This window comes from Fulmarus glacialis, unplaced genomic scaffold, assembly GCF_000690835.1.
Source record: "Fulmarus glacialis isolate BGI_N327 unplaced genomic scaffold, ASM69083v1 scaffold22644, whole genome shotgun sequence".
In the NCBI taxonomy this organism is placed as follows: Eukaryota; Metazoa; Chordata; class Aves; order Procellariiformes; family Procellariidae; genus Fulmarus; species Fulmarus glacialis.
This window is the reverse complement of record NW_009210187.1, coordinates 4,709-25,280: the sequence shown is the minus strand read 5'-3', so window position 1 is coordinate 25,280 and position 20,572 is coordinate 4,709. Positions and strand designations below refer to the sequence as shown.

The 20,572-nt window shown below is 42.4% G+C and overlaps 1 protein-coding gene across 1 annotated transcript; it reads left to right on the top strand.

Annotated features, from left to right (window-relative positions):
• Positions 1 to 2,983: 2,983 nt before the first annotated feature.
• Positions 2,984 to 13,525, top strand: LRIT1 (leucine-rich repeat, immunoglobulin-like and transmembrane domains 1). Its single transcript, XM_009577104.1, has 4 exons — positions 2,984 to 3,158; positions 5,689 to 6,155; positions 9,748 to 10,053; positions 12,540 to 13,525. The coding sequence occupies exons 1-4, from the start codon at positions 3,037 to 3,039 to the stop codon at positions 13,523 to 13,525; spliced, it is 1,881 nt and encodes a 626-aa protein (XP_009575399.1). The 5' UTR covers positions 2,984 to 3,036.
• Positions 13,526 to 20,572: the final 7,047 nt, after the last annotated feature.

The following is a 20,572-nucleotide window of genomic DNA, read 5'->3' as shown; positions in this document are numbered from 1 at the left end:
CGAAATGGGACCTAATGGAAGTCGATGAGAGAACAACTATGGATATTTAATGAGCAGCACTGCATCATGTTCTCATCTCTTCAGAAATAAATAATGAGATACTTGAACTTCTCTTTGAAAAACAATAAATGTAGAATGTGAAAATAGCATGGGGAGAAATAATCCTTTGGGCCATCCTCTCAGTAAGTGATTTCTACAGCCTTAATTAATTATCGGAGTTACTTGTGAAACAAGCTTATGCAAAACTATGGCACCATAAAATGTCTGTTTAATTGTTAGCCCCAAACCACATCTAGATTACCATGAAACTCTGAGAGTTCATTACCAGAATTATTGAAAAATTGTCAGTGTAATTTCATTCTGCTGAAGAACACAGGATGAATTCTGCATGAAAACAGCTCTACGTCAGAAATCCTGGTAAGCAATCCTTGTTAGGAACAACACCTTATACTGTTGCTGTAACATACTCATTAACCTTCAGGTAGTTTGTACGTAGGAATAGTATGTTATTGCTGCACTTCTGACTGGTAACTTCTGATTAAATATTTGAAAGGAAAAGCCAAATCAACAGGTCTGCAACAGGCAGGAGTATTGGAAAGGAGAGGTGGGAGGTGAATTCTGGAGCTGGAGCTACTTCAGCCAGTTTATCCCATAGGGATCCTCCTCGCACAGGTGGATCTTCAGCCCAGGCAGGAGACCAGAGGCAGCAGGGAAGCAGTGGAGACGTGAGGGTAGTTACACCGTGTAGCCTTCTGCATCCAGCTTAGCTGAGGAACTGGGCTCCCTTAATTCCCTCTGTTGCCAACAGGAAAAGAGACCAGCTTCAGCAACAGGCAACTCAAGCTGCCCATGTTATGCTTATTTTGGAACATCCTGTCCATCTTGACAGCTACCTTGGACTAGTCTTTTGCTAGGGCTTTGAGATGGCTGCACAAGCATGGAAGAGATTTTGAGTTTTGAGGAGTAACATCCACAGCAGCTCTTCAAAACATGTCTGTCTCTCAGCACTCTCAGGTGGAAGCTTTGCATGTTGAATAGTCTGTGGTGGGTTTTTTTTGTTTGCTTGCCTTTTAAGAACTTTTATTCTAACCTCCAAAATGTCTTTTGGGCTAGATTGTTCATATTTCTTCCTTGGCTTTACGGCAGTTCATATGATTTAATTCTTCTATGCATCTCCGCAGAAGGGCAGCTGTAGATACAACCAGGCTTTTGAAAAGGTGCAGAGCTGTAGTTCTCTTCTAGGGAAATCTGAATTTAAATGGTTATCTACAAGAGGTGGACAGAAGAGCCGTGGCGTCTTCAAACACTGACAAAAGAGACTGTGATGGGCACTTTTTCTGATCAACGTGACTATAATTAAGAGCCAAGAAAACTTAATTTTTAGAGAAATCTTTGTGGTTGTAATTCCTTTCCTCTTCTTCTCTGACCTTAGGTAAAGAAAAGGGAAGCTGGGAAGTGACCGGTGCTGAAAGGCCAACAGGATGTCTGGTGGTTTCTGCCTCAGTCAGCTACATTTGATCCCACACTCCCATTTCTTTGGGTGAAGCAGATGGCAGAGTTCCTATTGAGTTAACAGGGTCCAGGATTTTAGTAGAACTGCTCATGTTTTACACTGGAGTGAGGCATCTGGGGTTCTCCCCTGTAACACTGCTGGGCACTGAGGCTTTCCTGAGCTCCAGAACCGGAAGAGAAATATTTTTCTGAAGCAACTCCGAAGAGTAGTGTCTGGTTAGTGCTTTATTGCTGGCTGGTCAGCTCCATTCAGTTACTCCTCATTTCTGCTAACTTTTAACTTGTGTTTTCTGTTTTGTGTCTGACACAGGGGTCAATTTTTCTGCCAAAGCTATAATGCAGTATGGCTGGGAACTGGGGAAGTAACAATCTGATCAGGTTGAAAGTAGTCATCTATTAGTTTCTCCAAAGCTTTTTACCTTTAAGGGTGTGTTGCACATTTGTGGTGTGAGTGATTTATGCACTTTCACACTCAACAGAAAATAATAGTCTTTATATACGTGAGATGTCCTTGCTAGTATGAATAGAATTCTGCTCCTGTCTCAAGTAGCAACTTCTTAAGCTTTATGTTTGTGCGTATTTGGGCTCTACTTTTCTCACATGTATTGTGTTCTTTGGAGTCAGATGAAGACTGCTAAAAACATGTGTGGTCTCCATCAGCTTTGCAATTATGTCTGCCTTTGCTAATAGATGGGAAACAACTGTCTTCAAGGGGAGTGGACAAATATAATTTGACATTCGGTCCTGGGCTGTCCTTGAGACGGAGCTGAGCTTTTCTTCGCATTTCTGAAGCTGTCCCACGGCCCTGTATCAGGTGGCACTCCCAAAAATGGTTCCTCATCTGGGCTTTGCTGTATCAGCAAGTCCGAGCACAGTGCTCAGTCCTGCAGGTGTATGCTAGCCCTGATATAAACTGAAATATATGCATATTTGCTGGGTTATTCATTGTTTATTAATATCAAGGTATCTTGCCAACAGTTTAATAATCAGTTGATCAAATTAGGACTTTTTAAAAGAAATAGCATCACTATATATAGTAATACTTTTAATAGTATCACTATGTATTTTTAGTATTCTTCTATAGGAGGTTTACGTTCCATTAGCACAAGAAACTGTTTTTAAATATTCCCAATTCCCTGTGAGGAAGTAAATTATTGCTAATTCCTGGTCGGATAACAGTTATCTTGCCTGTGATGCAGGTCGCCAAAAAGTATGTTTGCTTTTTTCTTGCACAAGAGCCACAGATTGCCCGAGGAGGGTGTTTTGATGGGGCTCCCTGATAGAAGAAATGCTGTCAGTATGGTTCCAGGAAGCAATAAGCACCTTCATGAAAATAACTCAAGTCCCCATCCTTAATCCCTGCCTATCCTTTTTTATCTGATGGACTCAGCGAGGGCTGGAGGATCACAGTGCGGCTGAAAACGAAAGGGAGTTAACAAGATGTGACCAGTCAATGGATAAAACAATAGGCGAAACCCTCCACGTTGTCTAGTGCCCAGGTGTCCTTCCCATGCACAGGTAGCCATGTGGATCGTGGTGAGTTTTCTCTGCTGCTTAACGCTCGGAGGGCTGCCACGGGCGGGCGGCTCGTGCCCATCGCAGTGCAGCTGCGCCTTCCACAGCCTCAGCGAAGGGATGAAAGCCAGGTATGCCAATGCTCTCCCCAGGGGGGTTGCCGCTCTTTCTGTGGGTGTCAGGGATTTTATTTCTTCTCCTCTGTAAGGATGCTCAGAGGAGAAAATATTGCGTCCAGACTTTGTGTCCATTATTTTTCTAGTCGTTTTGCGCTCTAGCTTTATTTGCAGAGGATTAGCTTCTGAAAACACAGTAAGCTGATTTCAGAGAAAGCGTTTGGGCATCTCCTCTCTTAGAACAGAAGTGACATAATTACCGCTGGTGAAATGGCAAAAAGGGAATAAAATTTAAACAACATTTTCTTTTTTTTACCTTTATGCTTAAAATGCTAGTTTTAAAAGGCTTTATTCTGCTCTGCTGGTTTGTTTCTAAAGTGTAACTAGATTAGGTTTATGTTGTGGTACCAAAAACTGCAATTCCATTTACTTAAAAAATCCTTCAGTTGGAGATTTTAGGCAAAGCGGTAGACTCTAGATGAGAATGAACCAAAAAAATAGATAATAATAAAAATTAAAAAAGATAATTCTCAGACTGGAAACTTTCAGTTAAAAAAAAGACAAGACTAGAAGGGCATCCATTTTTGAATGCAACGCCAGTGTACAGACATTTCTCTGGAGAACTGTAATAAAAAAGTCTTTCTGAAGGATAATCTTAAAGTAATGATCTGACTTAATGAAATACAGGCTACATTTTTATGAGGTGTGGTTCACAGTAGAGGAGGTTTTGTGATAGAGATACAGTATTTGCAGAATCCTTTGGAAGAAATTTTTTCTAGACAAGACCACAGGTACTGAAATGAAAGGCTGTCCCCTATATTTTGGATCCCCATGAAATAGATGTACTTGCTTATCTCTTTTATGGTGCTATAGATTTAATGCCAGAAACCTTCCCAGTAAGAAGCGTGGTAGAGACAGAAGTAGTCTGCAATTGTTAAAAGGGAGTGCAATAGCGGGAGAGCCAATTATTGCTCCATAAATGTCACAGTTCCCAGGGGAATTTCCTCTCAGTGACTGGAAAAAGCTGTAGTGTGTTTTGGTCAGATAAATAATAAAGCAAATATCCATTAGTCCCTTAAGGAGCATCATGTCACCTTTTTTTCTGCATTATGATTCATATTTCTCACTAGTAGGAGATTATCCCATAGATTAAATGTTTAGTGCTCACTGACATAGTTTAGGGACACTATGAGAAGCACACTGTTTTACTGCCGTAGAGTCTCTGTTATCAAACATTTTGTGTCATGCCTGCACAAAAAAAATGTTTTATTGAAAGAGGATTTCTGGATTTTTCTTATTTGATAGATTTTTCTCTTCCTCAAAATCTCAAGTTTCCGCTGAGGGTGGGCAGGATTTAACGCCACAATAAAAGTGCTGGATGAGAGTAATGTACTATGCTTTGATTATAAATTAACAATTTAACTGTAGGTTCACATAATATTTAACTCCGGGAAACTGCATGAGCAATTCAGCGATGTTATTTGTTTTTGTTGATAGTAGAGGAATAATTGCTTTCAGCCAAAACCAATCTGGTTTGGCAGCTTTGTAATATTCTGCTTATCGGCCGGGCAGTGTGATAAGAAAATGTTACTTGACTGATCACATTACATTTCTTGCGGTATCTTGTTTAGCATGTGGAGTGGGACATGCCTATCTAACCTGTTACCTTTTGCAAGCTGGCTTTGTATTTTGTTAAGAACTTGCCTTTCTCTCCTTGCTGATAGACAAATTAAAGTGCAGTCTGAGAGACCTGTTTTGCCTCCCTTCATTCCTCATAGCTATCTACAATCCCACATCTAAAGTCACAATTTTTTGTACGAAGGCTGCAAAATTCAGCATAGGGTTTTCATGATTTGACCTCTAGAGATTAGAAATGGGAAGAATGATTAAGACACATAAATCTGCCTTGCTTTTAGTATAGTATTTTCCAAAGAGTTAATTTTCTGCACTTTCATAACTGTACATGCCTGCAGTGCAGTGACTGCTACCATCTGTACACACCTTCCAGACTATTTCATAGTAAAGCAGAGCTTGCTGTAGTGTATTTCCAGTGAGTTGTTAGCTGACTTTCTTATCCTCATTTCGCAAACCAAAGATTCTGTGCTGTATTTAATCTGTATTACTTCCTGCCATCCCACACGTCAGTAAGGCTTCTTTTCCTATGTCTTTTATTTTTCAATTTATGGATTCTTTTGTTTTAACATGCACTAGAATCCTCTATTGTGCATGCATGCTGTCACTACTGTCTATCATAAGTACTCTAAAAAAGTGAAAGAAAGAAAAAAAGCAGGAATACTATACAGGCCAGACTCAGACTCACACCACTCCAGGAGAGGCACAACACTGCAATCTCTGCAGTCAAAAAGTATATATGAATTAATTATTGCAAGTTGATGTACTTATGGTGATGATGTAGACATCAGCAGCAAGTAAGAAATGACAAGAAGAAAAAAGAAAGGCAGATCAAAATCTTGCATTAAAATGGAGTTTCAAAATATTTTCAAAATACAAGAAAGTCACATCTGTATTTTTGTTTCCCCACCAGGACAGTGCTGTGTAATGACCCGGAGATGACCCTCACCCCTGTCAACATCCCCGTAGATACGTCCAAGCTTCGGATAGAAAAGACAGCCATGCGCAGAGTGCCAGGAGAAGCTTTCCACGCACTCCACAACCTGGAGTACCTCTGGATGCCATATAACTCCCTGGCCAGCCTCAGCGGGATCACCTTCAAGGGCCTCCGTCGCTTGCAGGAGCTGAGACTGGATGGGAACGACTTAATATCATTCCCCTGGGAAACCCTGCCTGACATGCCACAGCTAAGACTTCTGGATTTACACAACAACGAACTTACCTCAATCCCTCCAGATGCTGCTCGTTATGTCAGGAATATCACATACCTGGACCTGTCTAGCAATAAGCTGATGACTCTTCCTCAGGCTCTGATTGCCACCTGGGCCAGCCTCCAGGCTGTTCCTTACTTCCCCAATGATAACTCCAAGATCATCCTAGGTAAGAGAAGTGCCTGTCATTTTGCAGGGGGCACAAATGTCAAGAGCTCTGCATCTTATTGCAGCATTTTCACCCACTGTGGTTACCCCAGCAAGTATACTGCTAATTTAATACCTCATATAAAGTGTGCAAATTCATTTACATGTTAACAAACTCACCTCAGGCTCCCCACACCTGGCTTATTACACCATAAACTTCATCACTTGCTTGAATCTTTGTAACACAAAACTGGTGGCTCTTGCTCAAGCCCTTTTTATTTATTGACACTGCCATTTTTGGCAGGAATACAAATATGATTAGAGCTCCACATCATTCATGTGCTCTTTTCTAATAACAGTTACTACGGAATCGATCCATTTTAGGCAGCATTAAATAAAAAGATGGATATTTATTATGTCCAAATTAAAGAGAAATAAAGCCATCACTGAGCATAAAATCTGGGTCAGGACTGCCAGTTTGTCTCTTTCCAGAGCCTTGTTTATCTGCTCACACAGAATTAAACCGTAGTCTCCCCAAAGCCACCAAGATAGTGTTGCCTTCAAGGGCAGCTATAAAGTTACAAGAATCCACTTTTTGGTGACAAGTCTGAGCTCCTCAGAAGTATGGCTTTGGGACGATTGTCCATTTTTGTGTCAGAGGGCATATTAAAGATGACTGTCTTGAATCCTCTCAGTTGCAGTATCCCCAGATGAGATTTCAAGCACATTTACTAGTTCAGGGGATTACTACTCAGCCTTTTAACCATCGTGTACTGGTTCAAATCCACGGCAGGTTGATGATGGTTCAGAGTTTTTGCCATCTGCTGTCTTCACTTGCTATGAGCTGACCCAGCTCCACTGACTGTGTTTGATCTGTGGGGTGTGTGCCTCTGTGAGTACTGCCTCTACAGCCATGGATGTGAGTTCAGGCCCTTGCTGATAATCTCGTCAGAGACATTGCAAGTTTTCTCTCACTCTGGAAAGTACCCACTGCTCTTTGTTCTTTGGATAAATTTGGGGGGGGGGGTTAAAGTTTTTAAAACCAGATTGCAGTGGAAAGAGACACAAGACTTTAAAAAGATTCAGCCTGCCACCTACAAAGCTTTTAGTATCCTTAGCAGATGTTGTTTAAGGTTTCATAGCATCGGGTCAGGAGCAGGTGTTTCATCCTCTCGTTTTGCTAGATGCGGTATCAAGTTCTTTAAGCCAAAGCTAGCTGTTTGGGATTGCCCATTTCATTTGTGGCATGATAAGATACTGCCTAGATCATACTCTTCTCTTCATTTATTCTTTAGAGTCAAGTTACTTGTAAAAATGTTATCCCGTTCAATATAGATTAGAACATCTTTTTGTCGAGAAGAACAGATCATGCCTTGATGCTCGTGGCCAACCTGAGTGTTTATGTAGCCAGGTGCGCACAGGTTGCTTTTGCCAGGATCCTAAAAAATTCATGTAGGCAAATGAGTATAATGCTAATATTAATATGGTAATGTATAGACAGTCCAACTCTTATGTCCTATCCTGCTGACACCCATAGGGACCAGGTGTTTGAAACGCATGTCCCTTGCAGGAGCAGAATGGGAGAACACAGCTGCACGGTTCCATTTCACTCTGCCCATGAGTGTTTCTCATAGAGGCATAAAACAATCCATGAATAATAGTCAGCCAGTCCCTTCCTTTGTCTACAGTGCATCACTGTGACTCCTCCTCAGAGCCCTTGCTTGTAAACTACTTCAAGAAGAAGTACTTCCAGTAGCTTGCTGGCTGATAGTCTGTGCCAAGGCTGCAAGATTTTGCCCATGAGGATTGCCCGCGTGAGCCCACAGGACTGTGCCGTGCAGGGCAGCAGAGGGCTCACTGGGGCTTTGGGCTGCTGTGGCATCAGCTGGGGCTGGAGCACCTGCCGGGGAATCTGGAATAAATTGTAATCTAGTGCATGAAGTCAGAAGTAAGCTTCTAGCAAAAATGCCGTAAAACAACAAAGCCAAGCTGAACTTTCATTCTTTATTTAGTCCCCTTAACGTCAATGTATTAATTTATAAGAAGTGCCCTCCTGCCAAGGCCCACCACTTTCAGACCCCCTTCCAAGCCCAGGGAAGATGGTATGCAATGGTGTCAGCAAGAGATTTTTCAGCAGAATCTTTAAAGCAGTTCATTTGAAGCCTCAGGGGCTTTTGATCGACCCTGTTGACTCTAGCAAATTCAAGCATGAATTATGCTCATGGAGCCTTGTGGTGCACCCTCTGTGCTTGTGTCAGAACTTGGTTCTTGCCGGAAAGCCACTGCTTGCATGACTACCGCTGCAGTGCGCCAGGGGCCAGCAAGAGTGGGCACCGTAGGGTGGGCAGCTGCGGTTTCCTCCTGCTGGGAATCGAGGGAGTATTAGTACTCTTTACTCTCAGGCAGTTGCCAGCCCCAAGCCACGTCCTTGGGCTGCCTGCGTAAAAGAGGAGGTGAAGCCCCCTTGGAGGGAGCAGAGCTCGCTTCTGTGGCAGGCAGGAGGCCTGGGACGCCGTCTTCCTGGCTTAGGCTTCAAATACATGCCTGGGGTTCGATGTATAAATATCCCCAGTGCCAATTCTGCTAGCTAAAGTCGTTAGAGACCATAAACTGTCCATAGAACAGGTGAATGTGAATATTTGTAAGTAGGATGACACTGATTTAATCAGAATGCAGCAACTTCTGTTCCTGCATTGCTCTAGTTCCGATTTTGCTTTTTCAGTACCATCTTCACAAGTCTATTTTTAGTAATGTCTCATGTTTTCAGAATTTGAGTTCAATAAGCGCACACTGAGATAGCAGAAAAAAGAAAAAAAGAAACATTCTGGGACTCTGAAACAGGAGTGTGTTCTTCAATATACCCCTTTCTACGTGTATATTCTTAATATAGTTATTGTCTATTTATGTTCTTTTATATACCGTAACATGTATATTCTTCAATTTTGCTCCTTAAAACAGTTCTTTCATCCTATCAAGTGTAAACTAGCATTTCAGGAAAAACAACTGATTACTAAAATAAGGAAAAAAACTTAGAATAACAGGGCTGGAAGAGAACTCTTACAGTCAAGTAGGATCACCTACACCTATTGCAGGCCTGACAGTTGGCCTGATAATCTGGCTAATATTTTAATAATGTCCAGTGAGAAGAATTTCCTAGCCTGTCTAAGGAGGAGACTCATACCAAAAAAATCCACACCCCAAACCAAATTAACCCTCCCCCATGGCTACTTGTTTTTTCCATCCTGGAACTAAATGTGGTTATAATAACTTCTTGCTTTGCTTCTTTACGTGCATAAATACTGATGTTTTCATGATATGAATAATCTTGCTTTGAACTTCAAGAATATGATTTCAACTCCAGATTTTGAGATACCTCAGCAAGCCATATTTTTTTCCCTTCTACTAACTGGAAACTGTGGGATCAATTAACCTCAGCCAACAGCAGCAGGGGGCTGTCGGGACACCACCACCCACCCCGCATACCCGTGCATATGCACGGGCAGTCCTTACCAGCGCAGATTAGGAGCCTATCACAGTTTGTCCTGCTGTAACAAAAGTGGCAGGAAAAAAAAGGTGCTGTTGGAGTGACTTAGTGCTCTGGTTTATTTTGACAGGCTTGCAAGACAATCCTTGGGTATGTGACTGCAGTCTGTATGAAATGGTCCATTTCCTGAATTTCCAGTCTCCTAACATAGCATTCATTGAGCCCAGGCTGAAGTGCTTCACCCCCCGGAGCCTTGCAGGAGTCTTCTTCAGCCAAGTCGAGCTAAGGAAGTGTCAAAGCCCTGTTGTACATACGTCTGTAGCCAAAGTAAAGACCATCTTGGGCAGCACCGTGCTGCTCCGATGTGGGACAACGGGGGTGCCCATCCCAGAGCTCAGCTGGAGAAGGGCTGACGGTGCTCAACTAAATGGCACAGGTGGGTTTGGTTTAAGCTTTTCTCATACATGTGGACTAAGTGAGGGAGATGTGCACCTTTATTTTCTACGGACTGTACAGCAAATGGAAGCTTCTATGACAATAGATCCTTCCTACTGATAAAAGACCCAAAAAAAGAAAGTGGTGCAAAATTAAAATTCACTATAATTCACAATAGTGTCATGTGTAATTCACTATAACATGATTTTCTATAGACTATAAAATTACTTACATGTTGATGTAAATATCATCAGATAAATGGATATTATCATGTGTAAAAAATTGGTTTTGCTTTGTTTCATAACAATTGTGGTGGTAGTGAGACGCATCGAGGGGTTTTCTGCAAACCTGTTAGAGCTAAAGAAATGAAATACGTTTAGCTGTAGCAAGAGGCTTTTTTAGGTTAGTTATTTAGTTATTCAGCTGCTGAAAAGGCTTCCCACTGAATTATTTTGCGGGTCTGTGAGAGTAATGATGAGCTACTATTAATCAGTTAGTAAACATCTCTGGCAGAGAGATGTCTGACGTGAATTCAACTGGGATTCAAATCTGCTGTGGCAAAGAAAGAAAAGATTGCAAACATGCAATGTTACTGATATATTAAGAGAGAAAAGAGCCACTAAAGGGCTGAAAGATACAATACTTCAATAACAATACTTCCAAGAAATGGTTCATTTCTGATGGATTGACAAGGTCTCTTGGGAAAATGCTCTGTGGGAGAAATGCTGACCAGGTTCCTCTTCTGTGCTCACCCCTCTTGTGGGGGAAGCCTTCAAACAACTACTGTTTTTGTGACCGATCATGTTTTCATTTCCATTCACAAGAATGGACCACAAATTGCAATGTTGGTCCTTCAATGTGTGGGGAATTTAGGGAAGAAAGCTTTGCTGCACTCAAGGCAGTCGTTCTTAGCTTTTTGCCCTAGAGGTCTTAGATCTCTCCAACGTCCCCTGAATGCTACTGTCTCCCAGGCCTGGCCCTGACTTTCATAGAGGGCCTAAACTCATCAGGTAGATCGCTCAGTATGGGGTGCGATCTCCAAAGGGTTACTGGGCTCCTCAGTGTGCAGAAACAGGGGAGAGAGCATTTTTCTTTCACAGCAGTAGAACCACTTGTAATAAATACCCTTTTTTGGGATCTGCACAGGTCATTGCTCTGTTGTGCATGGTGTGCAGGATGTAGCAGAGCTGCTTCTCATAATATCTACCTATGGTGCTGCAAACATCCCTTCTACACTTGAAAGAGAACCACAACAAAAAAAAAAAAACAGAGAATGCTTTCTTGAAAGCATATATTGAGTTTACTTTGAGCTACAACTGAGAATGATGTATTTTGTGCCCCATTAAATCCGACTTTACCACCCTTCAATAAAAAGTTGGCTGAAAATATACATTATTTCTCAGCAATGGCAGCTTCTGTGCCAGTGCTATAATATGACTGTTTGAAATGTTGGTGTTCTGAATAGAAAGGAGAAACAGTCTGTGAGAAACAGCCCACAAACTGTATGTACGCGGAGCTGCCATAGGAAGACCAGTAGCTTTATGTTTTTTAATATACCCATTCAGTAAACAATTAAACTGAAAAAGTAACTCCTGCTGCCATTGTATTTCACTGCCATTGGAACGTGCCCTGGTTGCCAAGGCTGGATCCTGACCCCGCGAGGGCTTGGGAGAAGTTTGCATCCTGTCTTACCTTTGCCTTGGAGACATCTCCCTGGTTTACCTTTCAATGAGAGAGGGCAGAGATAGTACATGCTCATCCTAAGGAGGCTGGTTAAATAATGAAAAGGTGCTTTACCCTTCTGCATGATCCCATCTCTTTTTTTTCTGCACAAAAAGAAAAAGGCAAAAAAAGCTAGTTTTAGCCTCCTGGTAAACCAAGTGAGAAAATCAACACTCAGCTGTATACATATCATTCAGGGGTAAGTGATCAGACTTCCCTGTGTTTGGCTCAATGTAAAAACCTGCACTAATATAGCAGTAAAAGGGATATTATTTTTCAGCTATTTTTCTCTGTATACTCTAGGCTAGTCCATACATGGTTTTTAGAAGAAAATCTCCACTGTTTGTATTTTCTGGGACTCAGAGAACTGCATCTGATGTTCAACTAGGTTGTGTTCCTGCCTACTCCTTCCACTCTTTTAAGTATTGTACGTACAAAAAGCTTTTAAGCTTTTTTTTTTTTTTAAAAATGGAAGAACGTTTCCTGTTTTGTTTTCAAACTGTACGTCAATTGGGAGGAAATAACATCAAATGCTTCACATATATTTGGACTGAAGTGGTGTAAATCCCAACATAACCTAATTTTGGTGTTAATGTCCCTTTCTTGGATTTACTTTGATTTTGTAATGTTCTTGGTGGCAAAAAGAAATGATGATTCTCCTGTGTCGAGCAGACATTTGACTGATTGAATCTTAATATTTTACAAAATATGTTATTAACTCTTTTGATTATTCCCTATTTATTTTACATTTTTCTTTCCTTGCAGTTCACCAAGAGATTTCCAGTGATGGGATGAGCTGGTCTATTCTGGGCCTGCCTGTAGTCTCTTATCTCGACTCTGGAGAGTACATCTGTAAAGCAAAGAATTTTCTGGGGGCAACAGAGGCATTCATATCTCTCATCATCACGGACTCAGAAAGCACGGATGACCCCAATTCTAACGCCAAAGGCGCATGGAGCGGGAAGACGAGTGGGATGGAAGCAGCTGCCTACAATGACAAGCTAGTGGCAAGGTACGTTATCACCACCTCCACTGTGCCTACCCTGGGGGCTGGAGTGGGCACCGGGGAGGGCCTCCTCCTCCCAGATGTGGCACAAGATAGCAACGCCAGAAACCTGCTGGTGAGCCCGCCTACCAGTCAGCAGGAGCCGGAGCGACTCGTGAGGTCCGTCAGGGTGATAGGAGACACCGACCAGAGTATCACTCTGGTCTGGAAGGCGCCTTTGGCAAAGAACACGACAGTGTTCAGTGTCCTCTATGCCATCTTTGGAGAGAGAGACATGCGGCGGATCAACGTGGAGCCAGGGAAGACCAAGGTCACCATTTATGGGCTGCTGCCAAAAACCAAATACATCGTGTGTGTCTGTGTGAAAGGGCTGATCCCCAGGAAGGAGCAATGCATCATATTTTCTACAGACGAAGTTGCCAGCGCGGGAGGGACCCAGAAGCTCATCAATGTGGTTGTCATCAGTGTGGCCTGTGTCATTGCTGTTCCTCTGACGCTGGTGGTCTGCTGCGGAGCACTAAAAAGGCGCTGCAAAAAATGCTTTGTGCGGAAACCCAAGGAAATTCAGGAGTCCTATGTGACCTTTGAAAGCCTGTCTCCTGGGGCCAAGGCGAAAGGCGTGGAAGGAGAATACTTGACTAGACATACCCCCGATGAGTCAAACAGGCTGCTGTCTGCCCGATCCAGTGTGGACTCAGAAGCAATACCAAAGATAGAGGGGCAACCTAACGAATACTTTTGCTGATAGTAATTAGGCTGATTGTTGGCCTGCTAGGTGGAAAGCACATGGCTGTACATACGACTCTGTTCCAGCACTGCAGGCCACCCTGTCAATGCTTCTGTCTCTGACATGTTCTGGAGGAGGATGCAAGAGGCTAGATGGTGCCCAAGCTTTACAGAAACATGTTGCTCACCCCACTTGGGGCTTGCTGTTTTGTACCCAGTCAAAAGCTTCTGTGATAATGGCCTCGTTCTCCTGGACCACTTTTATTTTTGTAAAATGAAGCGTGCACACTGAGTGTGAGGACATTAAGCAACATTTCTGAGCGTGCTCTGCTTGGTGTTGTTTAGTACCTGCTCTGCAATATGCTAAGTATTTTATTTTTAGCTCTTTTGATGTTCTTTTGGTTGACAAACAGGGGAGTGTTTAGTAAGTTTAATATAAGTATCTGTGAAGGTGAAGATTGAGAGTCTCACCTTTTACATCCCCCATGTTTGCATGAAACATGCAGTTTGATGCTTAATAGATCATTGAATGCAGATGTACAGCAACCCTTTCTAGTATGGCCAACATAACAACAGCTCTATGCTCTGAATTCAGAGAAGTGTGCAAAGGAGATAGAAATCAAGGGACAAAACCCAATCCACTCCTAAGAATACATAATAGAGAGTGTTTTGTGACTGCATTTTGGCCCTAAACACTATTCTCAAGATTTTCTTGAACAACAGTACTGCACAGATCTTTTAGTATCAGGCCTAGCTGGCATTTTCTAGCTGTATTGTAATTAGTAGAGTATGTTTTATATCAGCTGTGCTAGTTAAAATCATACAATATCCTACTCTGCAAATTGTGTGTGGCGTTGTAATGCTTTGTAATCATACTGAAAAACCTACATTTGGCAGTTCTGCAAAAATCTCCCAGACCAGCCCTGTCATTGCTGCTGGCTCTACTGGCAAAACTGGTGGCGAAGACCAGAGGGCTCAGCCAGGCACTTGTGGTTTGGTCATGAAAATACCTTGCTCCATGCAGAGCAGGGGTGTGTGATGCGGTGGTAGACCGCTGGCCAGGCACACATTAGCCATACTTCCACAATGGCATCAGTGGTGGCAGAGGCTCAGTGTGAACTTTTGGGTTTCAAACATTTTACAAGTTCAGGAACCCTGAAAAAAACTGTCTAATATTCATCTAAATGTGCTTTCATAGCCAGGGTGAGCTAATCAGTTATTTAAGTCCTGCAGCTCCACTGGAATTTGGATCTGAGTGCTCATCACAAAGCACTTCCCAGCTGTATAATTTTCCACTCCAGTCCCTCATGTAGTAATACTGTATATAATGTTTTTCTCTTTGTAATAGATATTCTTCATGAAGAAAATTATATATGTTCTGCCAAATGTTGAATGGGAGGGATCCAGCCAAGTTGAAATGAACACTGATAAAGCTTGCTGAATTGTTTTGAAATCTGTATTTGTAAATTTATTGGAAGGTTCTCCACTCACGTTCTGGATGTGTATGTACAGTGTGGGTTAACAAAATTCACTGGCTGGAATGGAGCTCTGTATGGATTTTGCAAGTCCTTGTTGTACAGAAGGGTTTCAGTTATGTCGGGTTACTTGGCCTGATGGAGAAAAGAAGTCATTTGATCTCAACATAAATACTAGCAACAGGGGATACGTTACGATAGTTTCTGATAGGACTCCCTGTATTCGTTACATTAATGATAAAGAACTTCTCTTGTATTGGGAGAATTTGTCAATCCCTGTATAAAATAATGCATGCTACTTCTATCACTGGACTGTATGGATTTTTAGGTTTACAAAAACATTTTGCAAAATTATGTATTTTAATACAACAAATTAATTGATGCAATATGTAGTATGTAATAGATTTATTACTTATTTATACAGTTGCATTTCCCAGGATTGTTTTTAGAGTCTCTCTCCAAGGTAGAACAAAAATATTCTGCCAGTAGCAGTTTTTGGGATGAGTTGCAAGGATTGCTGTGTTATTTAGCCTGATTCCTGCCTGCTTCTGCAGCAGTATCACTGGGCTGTGCAGAAATCAGCCTGACGTGGCCCTGGATGGATAAGCTAGCCCTGAAGGATCAAGGCTGTCCTAAAGCTCTCCTGCAGTGAACGGAGTGGACCTACTGCCCAAGGACTTTCCTGTAAATCAGGTTTGCAGGAGCTGACTGGGAACGGGAGGTATTTAACTTTCAGCTGCCTGGAGGCACGAGCTGGGTAATTTGCCGCATCCTGCCCTGGCGAGGAGCTGCTCTCACCCGCTCCATCGGTGCATGCTGCGACACACAGGCTCACGGTCTGTGAGTTGGGAATGGAAGAGGCACTGGCTGGGCCAGCACTGTCGCTCTTTGCTTGCGGGGAGGAGAGGATGGAGAGGTCATCCTGCGACATTCACTGTGGGTGTGTTAAGTTTTACAGACTCTATTGGGTATTTTTTGCACTTTGAATAAATAGCGATCCCAAGTAGAACAAACATGATTTTTCTTTTCTATTTATTTCCTATGGCTATTCTCACTCTCTCATAGGTGAGGCATCACAGTTTAGCATCACTGCTGCTGCTCCAAAACAAGCCTCTCTCTATACTGCACTGGTGATTCACAGAAGATAGGCAATAGATAGAAACTTGCATAAGCTCTGTGTCATCTGGTGCCGGTCAGGAGAGAAACCCTGTACTTGCTAAACTGCAGGTGAAATTTCAAACCACTAAATAAACTGATTTTCTGCTGAATGTGACTTTCAAGGCTCTGGGTCAGATTTTTCGTGGTATGAGGCATGTAAAGAGGCAGATAAATACCTCACTGGATTTTTTGTTGTTGTTTCAACCGAAGGGGTATTAGGCACCTAGTTTCAGCAGGGTTAGCTCAGGCAAGCTTCCCTCTCTGGTTGTAAGACATGTGAATGGAGCTGGCTCAGAGTTCAGGCAAGGAGAATATTCATCCCTGGAAACAGTTTCTTACTCAAAGTAAGAAAGTCAATCCGTGGACAGACATGTGCTGTAAGAACCCAAACGAACACCTGAATATCTTTTGGAATTACTGCATTAGTAGCTTTTTAAATATTTTTTTTGACACTTTCTTCTGTTGGGTTTTCTTTTTCCTTGGAAAATGTTTCCTCTGTTATTAATATCTTTGTGTCGGGTTTTGACCAATTTGTTGCTTTTTGGTGTCTATTTCAAATATTTTGGCACTGTCAAGCAATACATTTTGGAATCTCTTGGAGTACAATGTTCCCTACTTTTACTATTAAACCATTTCAAAATTTTTTCTCAGATGAGTGTTGGACCTCTTCAGTAATACTTAGGAATAAAGTAACTGTCCACCTGCGTTAGGCAGGAGGTTTGCACCGGCTGCCTGGGCTGAGCGCTTTGGAGAGCAGTACGAGCCACTCCTCAGTGGGCACTTCATGTGATATGTAACAAAGACAAGCTCCTCCTTCCACAGTATCTTTTTAAACTTATTTTGGAAATCAGATTAGTGTACAATAGAAAAATTAAGGATATGGTTTGAAAAAGAAGGTAATTGTGTTTTGAAAATGAATCCAAATAGCTCTGAACTGTACTGAAAAATTGTTATTATTTCTTTTTCTTAAAAGGATCTGGAGAAAAGCAGCTATCAAAATGAGGGAACCGAGCAGAATATAAATGAAGTAATGTGCCCAAAGTGATTAAAAAGGAATACTGCAAGTAGTTGAAGTGCAAGAAGAAATGTAAAAAACCATGTTGAGGCTTTGAAATATGTTTTTCTAAACGTCTTAAAAAGTGTCCAGATTATCTGGTGAGTAGATCCAGACAAAGGCTAATATCGGCTCTGAATTATAAAGTCTCTGCAAATGTTTTTAATGCCACATATGTATAAAAATTCCACAAATGCAAAATAATGTTCAGGCTGACAAATACCTTATTTCCACAATGTGATTTAAACATGTTGGAAGGCTATAATTGCGTTAAGTGTGGTCACTTTCACATTTATTTCTGTGTGTCCAAAAAGAATAGATTAAAAGGTCTTTAAATGATTAAAAAATGTAGGACACAAAAATGTGCATGTGCATATATATAAATTTGTGAAAAAAAATGAAGAACCCAAAAATGTCAAGAAGGACAGTAAAACATTTTTCAAGATATTTTGAAAAATGAATGGACATTGAAGAATGACTTTGAAAGTATGCCAATGGTAAAATAAAATCTAAAGGTTAAAAAGCTCCTGAAGAAGCTGACATCAAAGTCCCTCAATGTCAGAGTGTTCTGGGAATGTCTGAAAAGTTTCACGATGTATTTAATCAATAGTTGGTGCTACAGTACTGTGGCTTAGTGGGAGCTTCACCAGCTTTAAAGTCCATGAACAGAAGATGCAAATTGTTGCCCAAAACAGAGCAAAAGAATTGCCCCCCATTTTACTTCCCTATCAATCAAAATTAAAAAGAAAGAATTTAGCAATTGCCAGCAAAGGTTCAAACTGATGAGAAGTAAGTGTGTACACCCTAAAGAGCAGGACCAGGAGCTTCTCAGAGGCAGCAGCGAGCCTTGGAGCGGTGCCCATGTTTCCCAAGGGCCGGGGGCTGCTGGCGGTTACATGGAGCTGCTGCAACCGTAGTTGCACCCCTCGGGAGCGTGTTGGCCCATGGCTCCTGGCTTTGGCATTGGAGAAGGGCTCTGCTCCTGCCCTGAGGTGCCCTGAGCAAGAGACGAAGCCTTTCCTTTCCTCCGGAGGTGCCCATTTGCCAGCTCTCTGTGGGGCTTGCTGTGGTGGAGCCGGAGCTGTGGTGCCCCAGGGGACCCTGCCAGGGGCATTGGGTTACTCAGAAAAATTGGGAAAGACTGGCAAGTTTGTACAGCTGCTGTTGTTGCTGAAGGCTTGTGAAGGAAAAGTCTTATTTACCTCTTTTCACGTCACCCTCCTCTTTTTCAAAGCTGCTTTTTCAAGCCTGTACCATTTGGTGTTACATGCATCATATCCGAAATACCCAACTGCAGCCTTCACCTCGCATGTCCTCCGCAGCAGGGATTTCTAATGCTGATAGCCCTGGCAGAGGGACTGTAATTGTAAAGCATCAGCCTGGACTTGATCTCTTACAGACCTGAGTGTGCCCGTCATTTCAAGACGGAGTTTGACTCCCTCGCCATTGCTGGGAGCAATGGGCATCCTTTTGGCATTTGCTTTGGCAATCAGCACAGTCTCTTAAACTCCACTTCCCATAGATTAGCAGACAATGTCTCTGTGGAGATTTATTTTGACAGCTTGGGTTTTAGACAGCTTGTTCTGCATTTTGGCTTCGGCCAGGATGCCACATGGCTTTAAAGAGCAGCTGAACTGAGTGGACATCTGCTGTCACAAAAGTGGCCATTAAATTTACAGGCAGGCATAAACTGGGCTGAATTAAAAAGGCAACAAAATTCCACTCCAGTAGGGAACATAAACATAACGGCTGTGGCTAACACTGTTTAGGGGATTTTTTTTTCCTTTACTTCTTTTTCCCTTCTTTTCTTTTCCTGCCTCTCTACCCTAGAGGGTGGGTAGACTCTCTAGACACTAATTCATCTGATTTTGATAAGTAATTCACCACTAGTTTCTCAGGTTAATACTGAACCTTCTGAGTACACTTGGGGTTTGGGAATATTTAGAGAAATGGCCTCTCAAGCAGCAAATAAATACCAGCCCTAAAACAGCCGGAGCATTGGCCCTTAGTACTGACTGACACCAGTCTTGGGAAGGCCATTTTCCAGCCTTGTAGAAGATAGGTGGGACTGGGGAAAGAGCTCATGTGGGAGAAAGAAAACAACTGCAATTCTTTTTTTTTTCTGTTAATCAACTCATTTATTTAAATTAATTTATTTCTTTCTAACAGAGAAGCCTGGGTGAAATTTTACTTGCTGCATCCCAGGACATTGGGCATCATTATACACCTGTACTGTGCCCAAAGGTGTACGTGGGGGGGACACCAGCAATTGTTTTTATTCCGTATATAAACCTGTTAATAAATAATGCTTTTCATGAAAGATTTTTTTGAAGACGTGACTTAGCTGCCATGTACTTTAAGACCCTCCCTGCAGGCCGTGGAGGAGGGATGTGAAGGTGGCAAAGGAGGCTCCTTCCCTGCGAGCAAAGGAGGTTTTTGCAAAAAGACGTGCATGCCTGGACAACGTGACTGGACAAACCAATGACCTGGGTGGACTTCACCCATTTCTTCCATCATGGGAAGGTGCCCCATCACCTCTAACGCTGAAAACATTGGTTTTCTTCTGCCTCTGCTGAAAGCTTTTCTCTCCCAGAACCTGCAGCTCACACATGGGCAAACATCAGGTTTGCTCCTGACTCCCAGCTATTTTCTAACTAACTGCGTTGTATGTTGTTTACTACTGTTATTACCAAGTAATAATATCAGGAGTTATAATAAAGTGTAAAATTATAAAATTATTATAATATTATAACAAACAACAACAACAATAATAATAATATTGTTTTATTAGGGAATCTTTCCATGGCAGACTATAGAAGAGGACCAAAGGCACTGGTGAGTGTCTCCCCAGAGGCCCATGCCAATGCAGGGTGGGCATGGGGTCCCTGAGTCCCTCTCCTTCAGTGGCTGAGGGATGACCAGAAAGGACACATCCTCCCATCACAGCTGCCGGTGTGGCTCCTGCAGCACTCCCAGTTTAACCAGCCCCACTGGTGGATGTCCCCTTTGCTATTTAAGCTATACTGAAAGCGTGTAAGGAGCATCTGCTTCAGCTCATGGTGTCTGTGCTGGTGCTACTCACTGCAACAGCTTCACCAGGAAGTGTCCCCAGCAGCCACCACAGTCAAGTGGGGGATTTATAGCTGCTGCATCTGCTGTGCTACAGACCAGCAGTCTTTCTCCTTCACTCACATTAAAATGTAGGGCAGCTGTTGAAATATCAAGTACTGCACTGTGGACAAATAAGGAACATTTCAGTTTAAAAAAAAAAATATCCGATGTGCTCGTGGTTAGATGCTGGGCATAGCGAGCAACGGCAGCTCAACAGGCCCACTACTTGCTTGTACGCAGGAGGCAATCACAAAGTGCTGCAACAGTC

Excerpts from the sequence above, each read along its gene's own strand:
- LRIT1 (XM_009577104.1), top strand. The coding sequence starts at position 3,037 with ATGTGGATCGTGGTGAGTTTTCTCTGCTGCTTAACGCTCGGAGGGCTG. Across the intron at positions 3,159-5,688 it reads AGCGAAGGGATGAAAGCCAG|GACAGTGCTGTGTAATGACC; the intron begins GTATGCCAATGC and ends TTTCCCCACCAG. Across the intron at positions 6,156-9,747 it reads TAACTCCAAGATCATCCTAG|GCTTGCAAGACAATCCTTGG; the intron begins GTAAGAGAAGTG and ends TTATTTTGACAG.